Source organism: Stegostoma tigrinum, chromosome 7, assembly GCF_030684315.1.
Source record: "Stegostoma tigrinum isolate sSteTig4 chromosome 7, sSteTig4.hap1, whole genome shotgun sequence".
Lineage (NCBI taxonomy): Eukaryota > Metazoa > Chordata > Chondrichthyes > Orectolobiformes > Stegostomatidae > Stegostoma > Stegostoma tigrinum.
In genome coordinates this window covers 98,604,085-98,620,475 of record NC_081360.1, presented here as the reverse complement: position 1 = coordinate 98,620,475, position 16,391 = coordinate 98,604,085, and the positions used below count along the sequence as shown (strand labels likewise).

General features: G+C 44.5%; 1 protein-coding gene across 1 annotated transcript; it reads right to left on the bottom strand.

The window, feature by feature from the left end:
* Positions 1-207: 207 nt before the first annotated feature.
* fev (FEV transcription factor, ETS family member) lies at positions 208-13,850 on the bottom strand. The gene is made up of 3 exons (XM_048533791.2): positions 13,374-13,850; positions 11,897-11,971; positions 208-756 (listed from the first exon to the last, which is right to left on the bottom strand). The coding sequence occupies exons 1-3, from the start codon at positions 13,447-13,449 to the stop codon at positions 218-220; spliced, it is 690 nt and encodes a 229-aa protein (XP_048389748.1). The 5' UTR covers positions 13,450-13,850; the 3' UTR covers positions 208-217.
* Between the last annotated feature and the right edge of the window lie 2,541 nt (positions 13,851-16,391).

Below are 16,391 nucleotides of genomic sequence, written 5' to 3'. Positions count from 1 at the left end.
TGTGTGCATATGTGCATGTGTGTATATATGTGCGTGCGTGTGTGTATATGTGCGTGTGCGTGTACATGTGCATGTGTGTGCTCGTGCGTGATTGTGTGTTTTTCATTTCCGTTTTGCATTCCGAGATTTGATCAGGATTGAACTGCCCCGGTACCAAAAATGGGGTGTTTCTGTTTTTTGCAGGCTGGGTAAACCAAGCCCCTGTGAAATGCCCCCTTCAGTGATAGTGGCTGTTCATATTGTTGATGCCAGCGATGTTGCTGATGCTGCCAACGTGAGACCCACTGACTGGACTGAAATGGGTCGGGGGCTGCAGGCCATGGCCAGGGTAGAGGGCGGGGCTGGAACCCGGCCAGTAGGAGAATCCCGAAGGGGAGACATTGGACGTCACGAGGTTGAGCTTGGGGATGCCCGAGAAGGGGAGGTGAGCCAAGTTGCTCTGGAACTTGTACAGCGTGTGTTCGGTGGCAGAGGGCTGGCAGACCTGAGCCAAACCGTGGAAGTCAAACTTGTAAGCATAGCGTTTGCCGTGGACTTTGGTCATGATGTTCTTGTCATAGTAATAACGAAGCGCTCGGCTCAGTTTGTCGTAGTTCATGTTGGGCTTGCTCTTCCTCTCTCCCCACCTCCTGGCCACCTCGTCTGGATCAATGAGCTTGAACTCTCCATTGGCTCCTTCCCACGTTATGCAGTTGATGTTGGAGCCATCTGACAGCAATTCTAAGAGGAACTGCCACAGCTGGATCTGCCCGCTGCCTGCAAGAACACACATCAACCTCATCAAAAACCAAGAAAGAATCGTGTCTTTATCATTGCCCTCACGACATCCCAAAGGCATTCATAAGAACATAAGGAGTAGGAGCAGGAGTAGGCCATCTGGCCCATTGAGTCTGCTCTGCCATTCAATAACATCATGGCTGATCTTTTCAAGAACTACCTTTCACCCACTTTTCAGCTCCACTAACCCACCTGCTCACCATAACCCTTAATTCCTTTACTGTTCAAAAATTTATCTGTCTTTGCCTTAAAAACATTCAACGAGGTCGCCTCAACTCCTCCACTGGGCAGAGAATTCCACAGATTCACAATCCTTCAGGAGAAGAAATTTCTCCTCCAATCAGTCCTAAATCTGTTCCCCCTTATTTTGAGGCTATGGTCCCTAATTCTGGTTTCACCCACCAGTGGAAACATCCTCCCTGCTTCTATCACATCTATCCCCTTCATAATTTTACATGTTTCTATAAGATCCCCCACCTCATTCTTCTAAATTATAATAAATGAAGTCCCAGTCTACTCAATCTCTCCTCATAAGGCAACCCTCTCAACTAGGAATCAACCTAGTGAAGCTTCTCTGCACCTCCTCCAGCACAAGTGCATCCCTTCTCAAGTAAGGAGACCAAAACTGCATGCAGTACTCCAGGTGTGGCCTCACCAGCACTCTATACAGCTGTAACATAACCTCCCTGCTTTTAAACTCTATCCCTCTAGCAATGAAGGACAATATTCCATTTACCTTCTTAGTTACCTGCGGCACTACTGCGTAGCCACTGAAAGGAAGGCAGGGCTTTGAATTAACATCTCAATTCAAAAACAGCACCTCCAACTGTGCAGCACTCCCTCAGTGATACATTGGGAGAACCAATGATTATATCTCAACTTCTGACTGAGAAGTGAAAGTGTTACCATTAATCATTGGGGATCACTTAAGGATGGGCAATAAACGCTGACCAAACCAGCAAAGCCCATGTCCCATGAATGAATAATGAAAAAAACTAATCTAGTGACCTACCTTGATGAAGTTTCCAAATCTCTCTTCCAAGTGATCCCACCACCATATCTCAGTGAGTAAAATACTCCCAATATGCCACTGAACAATTTTCAGAGTACAGGAGCTCAAGGGCATAGGTTTAAGGTGAGAGGGACAAGATATAAAAGGGACCATAGGGGCAACTTTTTCACACAGAGGGGTGTATAGAATGAGATGCCAGACGGAGTGGTGGAGGCCGGTACAATGACAACATTTAAAAGGCATCTAGATGGGTACATGAATAGGAATGGTTTAGAGGGATATGGGCCAAATGCTGGCAAATGGAGCTAGATTAATTTAGGATATCTGGTCGGCATGGACAAGTTGGACTGATGGGTCTGTTTCTGTGCTGTATATCTCTATGACTATGGTTTATAAAGTCAACAGCTCCCTTGCTAATCTTCACTGAATTGGTGCATTTTTGTTCAGATGATGCTGATCAGAGTCCAGAGATTAAGGTGGAAGTACATAATTTTATGCAAGAGAATTGTTTGATTTTGCTTTTCTACAATGTTACAATGGCGATGCTTTCAAATGCAACAGACATTTAGTGCCTGTAGGGAAAGCATTTGATGTTTTATGTCTTGCACAATCAGTAGTCTAGAAGGAGCCATGAGTATTAAAGAAAATGTAATGTGAAAAATACAAAGCCTTCTACTTCATTGCCAAGGAGATTTCCTACATTTCCTTGAGATAAGAATGGGTTCTGAATCTTTGCAATTACTTATGTCAGGCATTGCCCCTTCCACCATCAAAATATAGAACCTTGTCCTGTTACTATGTTACTATGGACTCCATTTACACTTCTTGTTGCTGTGGAAAGATGGCCAACATCATCAAAGACCCTTTCCACCCCAGTAGTGGTCTCTTCCAACCTCTTCCACCTGGCAAAAGATACAGAAGATAAACACACGCACCAGCAGATTCAAGAGCAGCTTCTTCCCTGCCGCTTTTAGACTGCTGAATGGACCTCTCCAACCTTGTATGCCTCACTCTGTCTAAGCACCCCATAGTCTGTATGGCCTTGTTTGCCACGATCTGCCTGTACTGCTCACAAAACAAAGATTTTCACTGTACTTGGGTACATGTGACTACAATAAATCAAGCCAAAATATCAAAACGTATTTTAAAACCTTTTTTTGAATCATTCAAAGGGTTTGTGTGTTGCAGACTAGGTCAACATTTATGGCTTATCCTGGGTAGGTAACAGTTAACTACATTGTAGCGGGTCTGCAGTCACATCTAAGTCAGACCAAGTATGGGTGGCAGTTAAGTTTCCTAAAGGTTACTAATGAACTAGATGGCCAACTCAATGAGTGTCTTTAAGACAGTGTTCTGGTTCTTGATTAGTAAGGGAATCAAGGGTTAAAGGGAGAAGGCAGGAGAATGAGTTTGAGAAACATATCAGCCATGATCAAATGGATAGGCTTGATGGGCCAAATGGCCTAATTCTTCTCCTGTAATCATAGAATCCCCTACAGTGTGGATGCAGGCCAGTCAATCCATGGAGTTCATACTGCCCCCCTGAGCAGCATCCCATCCAGACCCATCCCACACCTTATCCCTGTATTTTTCACGCCCGATCCACCTAACCTGCACATCTTTGGACTGTGGGCGGAAACCCACGCAAACACGGGGAGAATGCGCAAACTCCACACAGTCACCTGAGGGTGGAATTGAACCCAGATCTCCGTCACTGTGAGGCAGCTGTGCCAACTACTGAGTCACCATGCTGTCCTATATCGGACGGTCTTATAAGGGTTTTTACAATCAGCAACGGTTTCACAGTGATCACTAAACTCTTTATTCCATATTTTTTAATGAATTCAAATTCTACCATCTGCCATGGCAGGATTTAAAACCAGGTTTCTAGAATATCACCTTGGTTAAGTCTTCGGTTAAGTCTAGCAATGACTCCACTAGATTTACCAAGGAATAAAAGGCAAATAACAACATCTCCAAATCAACCTCATCCAGACATCCCCCGGGAGCACAATGGCCAAAACTTGCTGTCGCGTCTTTAACCCCAGTCCCATGATGCCACACTAAACACAGGGTCTAGGCCCGAAACGTCAGCTTTTGTGCTCCTGAGATGCTGCTTGGCCTGCTGTGTTCATCCAGCTCCACACCTTGTCATCTCGGATTCTCCAGCATCTGCAGTTCCCGTTATCCCTGATCACAATTACACTTAATTGAGCGTTTGTTGGAAATCTCATTGCTGCAACTCTAACAACAACAATTTGCATTTATATAGCCCTTATTGAAGTTATAAAACTATCCCAAAGTGCTAAGAGAATTATTATTAGGCAAAACTTGGCTCAGATGGATATGATAGTAGGAACTGCAGATGCTGGAGAATCTGAGATAACAAGATGTAGAGCTGGATGAACACAGTAGGCCGAGCAGCATCTTCGGAGCAGGAAGGCCGGTGTTGCTGATGCTGCTTGAGCTGCTGTGTTCACCCAGCTCTACATCTTGTTATCACAGATGGTATGATGTTTGGATAGCTCTTGATCAAAGAAGAAGTTTTAAGAATTGACTTAAAAGGCTAACTCTCCCTTTGAAAGTTCCAGGTTGCAACGAAATTCAGGTAACAGTATTGAGAATGAAAGAAAAAGCTGCATGCTTTTCAATTAGCTCAATGATTTCAGGACAGAATAGAAGCAAATTTCAAAAGCTTTATTTAGTTAGTTTTTATGTTTTACTTAAACGGACAGCATGTGCTTAAGAGGAGGACAAAAGAAAACAGGGACGATTTAGATTTCACACACCTCTTAGATATATTCTTTTAAATGAAAGTATTTTTTGAGAAAAAGATTCACATACTTATGTTTTATGAGCAAATGACTCTGTCATTCCACTCATGATTGTTACTTCTCCTAGAATATATTTCCACATTTTAATTTGATAATTTTTTAATTTAAAAAAAGTGAACTGAATTCTGAATGGAAACAAAAAGCTTCTGATTATTCAAAAGCAAAATATTGCAGATGCCAGAAAACTAAAAGAAAAACAAAAGTAAGCAAATGCTGAACACTGTCTGCAAAAATAAAGAATTAACTTTTCAAGTCAATGACTTCATCATTACATCTCTTTCCCATTCCACACTATCTTCAATAATTTCTCTCTCCTTTGGTGTTCCTGGTCTGAACTTTCGCTCCTTCTGTCCACTTTACTTCCTGTTATTTTCCATCCTACCTATCCCTCTTTCAATGTCTTCAAACTTTTATTTCCTCAGCTATCTTCATTTCTGCCTTAACTCTTTCCGCTCGCATCTGTCTGGTTGCTCTGCTTTATTTCTGAGCTTAATCTCGGTTGCTGAAAATAATCCACATACTCACCTTCTCACTATCTCTGGTCCTGTATCTCATGAGTTTGTTGCCTCTGATGCTGTTCCTCACCCAGCCACTGTACCTTTTATCAGACTTTCTATCACCTGATTGTCTATTGTGCTTTCTCCACTAGTTATTAAATGTAAAGTGGTCGGGAAATTATTGGAAAAAAAATTTGAAGGACAGGATTGATTAATACTTGATTAGGGGTAGTCAGCATGAAGCTGTTAGAGGGAGATCCTGTCTGTCTGAATTAATTGCGTTTTGTGAAAAGGCGACAAAATATATTGATAACGGACTGCAGTTGAAATGGCTTACACAGACTTTAGCAAGGGCTTTGAGAAGATCCCACATGGAAGGCTGGTCCAAAATAAAAAAGATCCATGGGATCCAAGATAATAAAATGTGAGGCTGGATGAACACAGCAGGCCAAGCAGCATCTCAGGAGCACAAAAGCTGACGTTTCGGGCCTAGACCCTTCATCAGAGAGGGGGATGGGGGGAGGGAACTGGAATAAATAGGGAGAGAGGGGGAGGCGGACCGAAGATGGAGAGTAAAGAAGATAGGTGGAGAGGGTGTAGGTGGGGAGGTAGGGAGGGGATAGGTCAGTCCAGGGAAGACGGACAGGTCAAGGAGGTGGGATGAGGTTAGTAGGTAGCTGGGGGTGCGGCTTGGGGTGGGAGGAAGGGATGGGTGAGAGGAAGAACCGGTTAGGGAGGCAGAGACAGGTTGGACTGGTTTTGGGATGCAGTGGGTGGGGGGGAAGAGCTGGGCTGGTTGTGTGGTGCAGTGGGGGGAGGGGATGAACTGGGCTGGTTTAGGGATGCAGTGGGGGAAGGGGAGATTTTGAAACTGGTGAAGTCCACATTGATACCATATGGCTGCAGGGTTCCCAGGCGGAATATGAGTTGCTGTTCCTGCAATCTTCGGGTGGCATCATTGTGGCAGTGCAGGAGGCCCATGATGGTCCATCATGGGCCTCCTGCACTGCCACAATGATGCCACCCGAAGATTGCAGGAACAGCAACTCATATTCCGCCTGGGAACCCTGCAGCCATATGGTATCAATGTGGACTTCACCAGTTTCAAAATCTCCCCTTCCCCCACTGCATCCCTAAACCAGCCCAGTTCATCCCCTCCCCCCACTGCACCACACAACCAGCCCAGCTCTTCCCCCCCACCCACTGCATCCCAAAACCAGACCAACCTGTCTCTGCCTCCCTAACCGGTTCTTCCTCTCACCCATCCCTTCCTCCCACCCCAAGCCGCACCCCCAGCTACCTACTAACCTCATCCCACCTCCTTGACCTGTCCGTCTTCCCTGGACTGACCTATCCCCTCCCTACCTCCCCACCTACACCCTCTCCACCTATCTTCTTTACTCTCCATCTTCGGTCCGCCTCCCCCTCTCTCCCTATTTATTCCAGTTCCCTCCCCCCATCCCCCTCTCTGATGAAGGGTCTAGGCCCGAAACGTCAGCTTTTGTGCTCCTGAGATGCTGCTTGGCCTGCTGTGTTCATCCAGCCTCACATTTTATTATCTTGGAATCTCCAGCATCTGCAGTTCCCATTATCTCCATGGGATCCAAGGCCAGTTGGCAAACTGGATCCAAAATTAGCTTGTCAATAGGTGAAGGGTTACTTTTGGTAATTGGAAGCCTATGACCAGCAGTCAACCACAGGGATTGGCTCTGGGACCCTTGTTATTTGTTATCCTTTTCTCTTTATTCATTCGTGGGATGAGGATGTCGCTGGCCGGGCAGCATTTATTGCCCATCTCTAATTGCCCAGAGGCCAGTTCAGAGTCAACCACATTGCTGTGGGACTAGAGTCACATGTAGGCCAGAACAGGTAAGGATGGCCATTTCCTTCAACTAAAAGACGTTATGTACACTAGTGACTTTGTGACTTGTGACTAGTGAGTGCAGAAGATGTAATTTACTAAGTTTGCAGATGACACGAAAAATTGGTGCTGTGACACTGAAGTCTGTCTCAGGCTACAGTCTGATATTGATCCGATGGTAAATCGGGCAGAGCAACTGCAGATGGAATTTAATCCTGACAAGTGTGGGGTAGTGCATTTTGAGAGCTCTAATAAGGGAAGGATATACATAATAAATGGTAGATGCCTAGAGCGTACAAAGGGACCTTGGTGTACAAGTCCATAGATCCCTCAAGGTATTAGCACAGGTAGACAGGGTGATGAAGGAGATATAGCGGATATTTTGCCTTCATTAGCTGTGGTGTAGAATATAGAAGCAAGGAAGTCTTGTTACAACTTTATAAAGCATTGGTGAGGCCACAAATGGAATACTGCGTACAGATCTGGTCGTCACTTTATTGGGAGGACGTGATTGCACTGGAGAGGGTGCAGAGGATATTCACCAGGATGTTGCCTGGGATGGAAAATCTCAGTCATGAGGAGAGACTGGATAGGCTGGGTTTGTTTTCCCTGGGGCAGAGTAGACCAAGGGGGGGATCTGCCTGAGGTGTACGAAACTATGAGAGGCGCAGACTGTGAGTAAACTGCGAGAATCTCTTCCCCACAGCAGAGCTATCTAAGATCAGAGGGCATAAGTTTAAGGTGAGGAGTAAGAGGAGATCTGAGGAAAACATTTTTCACTGAGAGGGTGGTGGAAATATTGAACGAGCTGTCTGAGAGGATGGTGGAGGCAGATTCTCTCACAACATTTAAGAAGCATCTGGACGAGCAGTTCAAATGCCAGGGCACAGTAGGCTACGGACCAAGTGTGGGCAGATGGGTTTAGTGTCTTTTGGTGTCTGTTAGTCAGCATTGGCATGGTGGGCAGAAGGGCCTGTTTCTCTACTGTGTGACTCTATGACTCTAGCCATGGAAGAAATATAGAAAGCATTGCTGATTTTAAAAATGACAGGGAAATCAGAAACAGGAAAAAAAACACACAGATATGCACTTCCAATTACCAAAAAGAAAGCATCGAATGTAACTGTTCATTTCATTTATATATAAGCAGGTGCCAGTGGATTTGGACACCATTCTACTATTGGGGCAGAGGGAAATATGGACTAATCAGATTAATCATAATGATATCAAATGATGGAGCAGGTTCAAGAGTGGTCTAATTCAGCTCTTAATTCAAATGGTCAGTCACGTCCTCAGTGTAGTTAACAACCAGTGACAGAAACATCACATTTGGAGACAATAAGGACTGCAGTTGCTGGAAGCTACATTCAATAAATATGGAGCTGGAAAAACACAGCAGGTCAGACAGCATCAGAGGAGCAGGAAAGTCAACATTTCCTTTCCTCCATACCATTGCTTGCCTTCCCAAAAAACAACATTTGAACGGCTGGGTATATGAATAGGAAGTGTTTATAGGGACATGGGCCAAATCCTGGTAAATGGGACCTGATTAATTTAGGCTATCTGGTTAGTATGGACAAGTTGGACCATACGGTTTGTTTCTGTGCTGTACAACTCTGTGACTCTATAAATTTGTGCCAAACCAAAGATGTTTCCATACTGTGGCAAATGCTGGCAGCCAAGGCTTCATAATATGGTAATCCCTACAATGCTCAGCCCCATCATTTAGTCCTGTACCTTTATTGGGCGCTATCAAAATCCTGTCTCTGTATTTCTCAAGTCCAGGGTTATTCCATGATTGTCAATGTCAAATACCCCTTATGCCACAGCTATTTCTACATGATAACCTTTACTAAGTCTAAAGCAAATGATGCTTGTTCCAGCTAGCTGCAGATGGGCTCAGAACGTTTCCTTTTTCATGTTTGCTGCCAGATCTGCTGAGCTTCTCAAGGTTTTTTTATGGCTTTTATTCATCCTTTATTTTATCATCTCTCTTTTTATCTTAACTCTTTCTTTCAATGCATTTTTTTTGTGGTATTGCTCCATTATTTGAGCAGCTTTGATTTAGAAGGAGATTTCTTCTTTTTTACTGCTGCTGGTCACGGAGGTGTACAGCACAGAAACAGCACATTTGGCCCATCAAGACTGTGCTAGTCAACCTAATTATGCAAACCTCCTTTATTCTTCAGTATGATCAGACCTTACTAATCTCTCCATTGCTTGATATTTTTCAGAATCAATCTGTTCAGGGATTTTATTACACACCTCTGCAGACGTAAACCCAAAGTCTCTTGACTCAGAGGTAGAGACATTACCACCACATCTCAAGAGTCCTCTTCAAAATAGGGCTTTTGTAGACCACTATGTCTGTGAATAATAACTACATATAGAGTCGAAGAGATGTAACACATGGAAATGGACACTTTGGTCCAACTCATCCATATGTCCGAAAATAATCTAGTCCCATTTGCCAAAACTTTGGCCCATTTCCCTCTAAACCCTTCCTATTCATGCATCCCTCCAGATGCCTGATAAAATGTTGCAATTATACCAACCTCCACTGGCAGCACACTAATATTTACTTCCAAATTTTATTGAATCCAAATTTCATCATCTGCCACAATGAGATTTGAACCCATTTCCCCTGAACATTAGCCCAGGGTTTAGGATTTCCAGGCCTGTTATAATACCATCATACCATTGCTGTACCTAATTCCTAGCAATGACTGTTCTTGATAACCCTAACTAACACTAAACTTTGCCTGAGTGAAAGGTTTTTACCCACAAGCTTTGGCTCTCGCTGATACCAGATAAATCAGCTTTTTCGGTTTTGCTTTCAGAATGCCAGATTCACAGTATTCAATGCTTTTGTAAAGCAAAATAACTTGGGAAATAATGAATAAGGTCATGCAGCAAGATTTGGACAAAATCCAGGCTTTGGCTGAAAAGCAGCAAATAACATTTGCACCACACAAATGCCAGGCAATGGCGATCTCCAACAAGAGACAATCTAACCATCACCTCTTGACATTCAATAATATCACTGAATCCCCCACTGTCAACAGCGTGGGAGTTATTATTGACCAGAAACTGAACTGGACTAACAATATAAATAGAGTGGCTACAAGAGCAGATCACAAGATAGTAATTCTGCAGCAAGTAACTCACCTCCTGACTCCCCGAAGCTTGTCCGGTATCAACAAGACACAGGTCAGGAATCTGACAGAATACTCCCCACTTGCCTGGATGAGTACAGCTCCAACAAGAGAAGCTTGACGCCATCCAGGACAAAGCATCCACTTCATTGATGTTCAGTAGCAGCAGTGTGTACTCTCTACGAGACACACTGTGAAATTCATTAAAGATCCTTAGACAGCACCTTCCAAACCCATGAGCACTGCAATCTAGAAGGACAATGGCAGCAAATACAAGGAAACACCAGCACTTGCTAGTCCCCCTCCAAGTCGACACTCTAGTTTAGTGGTTAACACTATTGTCTTACAACGTCAGAGACCTGAGTTTGATTCTACCCTCAGGTGGCTATCAGTTTGGAGTTTGCACATTCTCCCCGTGTCTGTGTGGGTTTCCTCCTACAATCCAAAGATGTGCAGGTTGGGTGGATTAATCATGGAAAGCACAGGGTTAGGGGGTCTGGGTGGGATGCTCTTCTCCGCTTCCACACTGTAGCGGATTCTATGATTCTATTCTATAATTCCAAGTCCTGACTTGGATATATATCAAAATATAGAAGACAGGAGTAGACCATTCGACCCTTCAAGCCTGTTCAGCTATTTATTACAATCATGGATGATCATCAAGATCAATACCCTAACCCTACCTTCCTCCCGTATCTGTTGATCTCTTTGGCCACAAAAGCTGTATCTAACTCTTTCTTGAAAACACAATATTTTGAACTCAACCACTTTCTGTGGTAGTAAATTCTACAGGCTCCCCACTCTCTGGTTGAAGAAATTTCTCCTTATCTCAGTCCTAAATGATTTATCCCTTATCTTTAAATCATAGCCCACTGCTCCGCATCCCCACCATCGGGAACGTCCATCAGCCATGATTAAATGGTGGAGTGAACTCGATGGGCCGAATTGCTTTACTTCCACTCCTATGTCTTATGGTCTTATGGTCCTTGTTGCATCTGTCCTATTCAGGCATGTTTTTTTTAAATGAGATTCTTCACTAAACTCCAATGAGCAATAGCCAACCTTGACTCAACACATCCCAGGAATACCATCGCAGGAATCAACTTGGTAAATCTTCACTGCCCTCCTTCTAGAGCAAAAACATCCTTCCCGAGATATGGACGTCAAAATTACAGACAATATTCCAGGTTTGGCCTCATACACCATTGTTCCTTTAGTGCCACTGGGTCAAAATCCTGGAATTCCTTCCCTAAGGACATTGTGGATCTACCCACAGCAGGAGGACTGCAGCAATTCGAGAAGACAGCTCACCACCGCCTTCTCAAGGGGCAACTAAGGACAGGCAAGAAAAAAAATTAAGTCTTTGCAGATGCTGCCAGATCTACTGGACACTTCCAGCTTCTGATTGTTTTGTTCCTTTTTCGGCTTTGGTGACCCAAATAGTGACTGGTTCGGTTAACCTCAACCAATCCTAGAATATTGGACATGGAATATAATCCTACCTTCACTATTTCTGACAATCCTAATTAACCCCACCCTCAGTGTGTTTGAGGCTACCAACACCAACAGTTCTAACCCTGATGCAGCCCTTCCCTCCATCCCTCTGACTAGCCCTACCCCTCACTGACAATGGCCCTTCACACTGTAGCCCTGAGTTGTTGGTGACCCCAGCTCTCAGTCCTATGGTGAGGCTACTCACCCCCGCGCAGAGTGAGCAATGTCTTGGCCTCTCGGGCGATAGAGTAATTTGGAAGTTTTACCTTTCTGTACTCCGGATGTCAGGGACCCCCATGTCCCATGTTTGCCTTCTTTGAGAATATTGTCATGAGCGGCATCTGGAGGGGAGAGAAAAGAAAATGTATAGACATAATAATGAAATAAAAACCCAAATATCATCCTCACCCTGAAAAGATTATCTGTATGCTCAGAATATTGTACAGTGTTAATTAATTATGTTCCCCCAAAACCTTTCCCCTAACACTTTCAGCCATATCGTGTTATTGAACTACAGCAAAAGCTGGACTTCATTTATGGTGTATGTATGTGCCTTCCCCTCCCTCCTAATCTGTCCCACACCAGCCCCCACCCTCCCGTACACCGAATTCTCTCTGGCTTTCTATCTCCGCAATTTGCCTTTCCAGACTCCAGGAAACACGTTCAGGAAAAGGCAGCAAACTCACTTCCGACAACAGAAGCGGCTTTTTCTTTATAAAACGGCAGAAGCGAAAAAAAGCCACAGGGGCAGAGTGAGATCCTTTGGAGAAGAGGGGAGAGGGATCTGGGACGGTGCAGAGACAGCGGACTGAGAGACAGGACCAGAGAGAGGGAGAGAATGTTTTACCATCCTGAACCAGAGAGAGTGAGTGTGGGCTGCTGTCAGCGAAGGGGAGTGAGCTGCGAGCAGGAGCGGGGAGTGACAGAGAGAGAGAGCTGGAAATAGCCGAGGGGAGAAAAATTCGAATTGAGACATCAACAGTGGGCAAAGACTAGCAGAAAGATTTTCTTGGAGAGTGGGAAGGATAGAGAGAGAGAGTTAAACAGAGAGCAAGAGACGGGAATGGGGAAAGGAAAGAGGAAAACAGAGACGGGACAGCGAGATAAACGGAGAGCAAGGGAAAGAGACAGAAATAAAAAGAAAAAAAGAGATAAAGAAAGAGGGAAATGCCGTAGAGAAAGTTAAACAGAAAGTAAGAGAAGGAAGAGACGGAATAAAGAGAGGAAGGAGAATAGAAACGGGGCAGAGAGAGAGAGAAAGTTAAACAGAAAGTAAGAGAAGGAAGAGACGGAATAAAGAGAGGAAGGAGAACAGAAACGGGGCAGAGAGAGAGAGAAAGTTAAACAGAAAGTGAGAGAAGGAAGAGACGGAATAAAGAGAGGAAGGAGAACAGAAACGGGGCAGAGAGAGAGAGAAAGTTAAACAGAAAGTAAGAGAAGGAAGAGACGGAATAAAGAGAGGAAGGAGAACAGAAACGGGGCAGAGAGAGAGAAAGTTAAACAGAGTAAGAAAAAGAGATATGAAAAAAGAGAGGAAGGAGAAAGAAAGAAGCGGGACAGAGAGACATAGTAAAGCGAGGGAACTATAGACAGAGTTTCTGACGAGAGGGAGGGCAAGAGTTAGAAGGAGAGAGAAGGGGCAATTAGGGACGGGGTGAGGGGGCTGGGGATGGAAGGTTACAGAGTAGGGGAGATGAGGGAAAGTGAGACTGAGACAGGAATAACGAGGAAAAAGGTTTGTACCTGGCAGGTACATCTTTACCATCAGGTTGTACCCGGAGGGGTTCAGAGACGATCCACAGTTTCCAGCTTGTTTCATGTCGAGCTTTGGATTAAAAGCGGCTCCCAAACAGGACCGCGAGGCTTTTAATAATTTTTTTTAAAAAGTAGCGATTCACCCTCCCCTTCGCGACCTGGTGTGAAATGGAAGGTTCGGGAGAGAGTTGCGAGGCAACAGTCTGGATATCAGAAGCACAGAAACAATGATTAGAGAGTAATTTCCTGAAAGGTTCAGGCGGGCTGCTCGCTTTAATTAAAACGGCAATTTAACATTGTCAGAGAGACGCGCTCGGCAATAAAATCTCCAGTCCCAATCAGCCGGCTCTAGCGAAGAATTAAACCCTTATCAAAACTCCATCGCTTTTTAATAAAACTCTCGTTGGCGGCTTATTGCCTGTCCCGGTTTCTATGGAGCTTTGAAGTGTGGAGTTTAGGCTTCGGTTGCTCTTTTCCGCTGTTAAAACACACAGTCAATAACCTCGCGTGTCCCAGCCTCTCCCTCCCAATATTGACTCTATTCCGGGTCCCTGAACCTGGGACAACAAACCAGAATCCGAAGGGAAATGAGCCAGAAACGTGTGGTGTCACTTTAGACCGCGTCTTGTTTACAAAGGTGCTGACAGTCAGTGCAAATAAACAACATGTACCCTCCCCAAATATTCAGCACATCCGCAAACTGTCCCAGTTCCCTCGTCACCAACCCCCTTGCTCACTCGTGGCTAGTCCACAACTAGTTCAAAATTAAAACTCCCACCTTTCCGGGGGAGCAAACCTATCACTTACCTATTAAGCCCGATGGCATGGTCAAGTTATCACCGTCAGTTCTGAGGATGCGTCATAGAGTTGTACAGCATGGAAAGAGACCCTTCGTTTCAACTCGTCCATGCTGACCAAATATCCGAAAGTAGTCCACTCCCATTTTCCAGCATTTGGATCATATCCCCCTAAACGCTTCCTATCCATGTACCCATCAGATGCTCTTAAATGTTGTCATTGTACCAGCCTCCACCACTCCCTCCGGCAGCTCCTTCCAAACACGCACCACCCTCTGTGTGGAAAAAGTTACCCCTTAGCTCCCTTTTAAATCTTCACCCTCTTTCCTTAATCCTATGCCGTCTGGTTCTGGCTTTTCCCCCATCCCAGGGAAAAAGACTTGGCTGTTCGCCCTATCATGTCACCCTATCCATGTCCCTCGTGACTTTATTAGGTCACCCTTCAGCCTCTGAAGCTTCAGGGAAGATAGGCCCAGTCTATTCAGCCTCTCCCCTCTCTTGCCAAACAAATCCCCTCCGTCCTCCAGCTGGGACCTTCTGCAATTCTCCTTCGCAGTAGTGTCCATTTTTCTCTGACACGGTCAGCCTCTTTACGGGAAACCTCAGCCTAAACCTTCTCAACATCTCAACACCATTAGCACCTCCCCATTCAATATTCCAGCTTGTGGCTCAGCAACAACAGTTTTCCTGATGGCTGTCTCCAGAACACAAGTAGTTCTACATTTTCAAGGTATGTGACAGCATTTATTCCCCAGAAGCGTCTGTGAAAATCCTGGAATTGTGTGCAGTTGAAAACTGAAATCTGAAACATTCCTCCAGTCTAGAGTATTGCTACCAGCCCTGCATATCCCTCTGAATTGAACAGAAGTGAACTGTAGTTAAAGTATAATTTGGTACAAATTAAACACATTGATCATCATTTAACAGACGTGGCCAGTTACAAAACAAAAAAATCACCAACTTTATGAAAACAATCTCTTTCTTCTTAGTGGGTAAAATTGTTTCATAAACTTAGTTTGTCTTCACTTGAGCACAGAAAATCAAGGGCATCTTGCTTCTGCGCTAAAAATGTACAAAAGAGTTGCAAGCAGTGGATTCAGAAGAATATTTCCTCTTGTAGGGGAATCAGAAACTGTGGGACATAATCTTAAAATTGTAATTTAGCAGTGGAAGTGTTGAATCTTGCTGAAAAGAGACGCGTGCTATCGGCTGGCATACATCAGGACAAACACAAGATTGCCACATTTCAAATAGCCAGAACAATTTAAACTCTAGGGGGAAAGCTGCAACATGTCTCCCTTCTGAAATTTTGCAATTTGAGCTCTGCCGTTAAAACAGGGAATTCTAGAAGTACCCCATCGCAGATAGAACGGTGAAATATTCAGCCTCACTATCCCAAATGGTTGTGAAAACTGAGCGAATTGGAGTTTTTTGTCAGGCAGATTCCTGATGTATACCAATACTGAGGGATAGGGATCAAAAACAGAAATTGCTGAAAAAACTCAGCCGGTCTGGCAGCAACTATGAAGAGAAATCAGAGTTAACGTTTCAGGTCTGGTGACCCTTCCTCAGGAGCTAAGGTGCGTTAAGTGGGATTGTGTTACCTACAGGCAACAGTTTAAACGAACGGTGGAGCATGACTGAAGGGCTGAACGGTCTCCTCCTGGCCTCGTGAGTGTAACAAGAATTGGGTACATTTTCAGCGTTTGTTGTCACACCAAATATTCTCACCATTCTGTTTTCGTGTCATGAATGGTTCTGTTTTATCTCGAGAAGCCCATCTGCTGAAATGAAAAATCCCAGCAACTTACCAAGGCCCTGCAAATTAGTGTTCTAATCGAAGTAACCTCCTGGCTGAACCCTGCCTAATTTCCAGACTGTGAAAGAGGGACGACAACAGAGACCTATTCACCCATGTGAGTGTGGTTTATAGCAGGACCATTTTAAGTGGGACCCACCATATCTTTAAAACTGTAGTTCATTTTGGATTTTAATCTCTCCAACACTGGCAAAACGGCAGCCGGGTCGCTGAATTCGGGAATTCTTTTCTGATACCACTCCTGCGACGCACTCCCTCAAAAAAAATCAGAATTAACGTTTTGGGTCCAGTGACCCTTTCTCGTGTTCTGAGGAAGAGTGACCCGACCTGAAATGTTAACTCTGATTTTTTTTTTCTTCTTCACAGATGCTGCCAGACCTGCTGAGCGCC

Bases quoted from the DNA above. Each gene is read 5' to 3' on its own strand.
- fev (XM_048533791.2), bottom strand. From the start codon at position 13,449: ATGAAACAAGCTGGAAACTGTGGATCGTCTCTGAACCCCTCCGGGTAC. The intron at 11,972-13,373 runs GTACAAACCTTT...TCTCCCCTCCAG, and splicing joins GGTAAAGATGTACCTGCCAG to ATGCCGCTCATGACAATATT. The intron at 757-11,896 runs GTAAAACTTCCA...GTGTTCTTGCAG, and splicing joins GACATCCGGAGTACAGAAAG to GCAGCGGGCAGATCCAGCTG.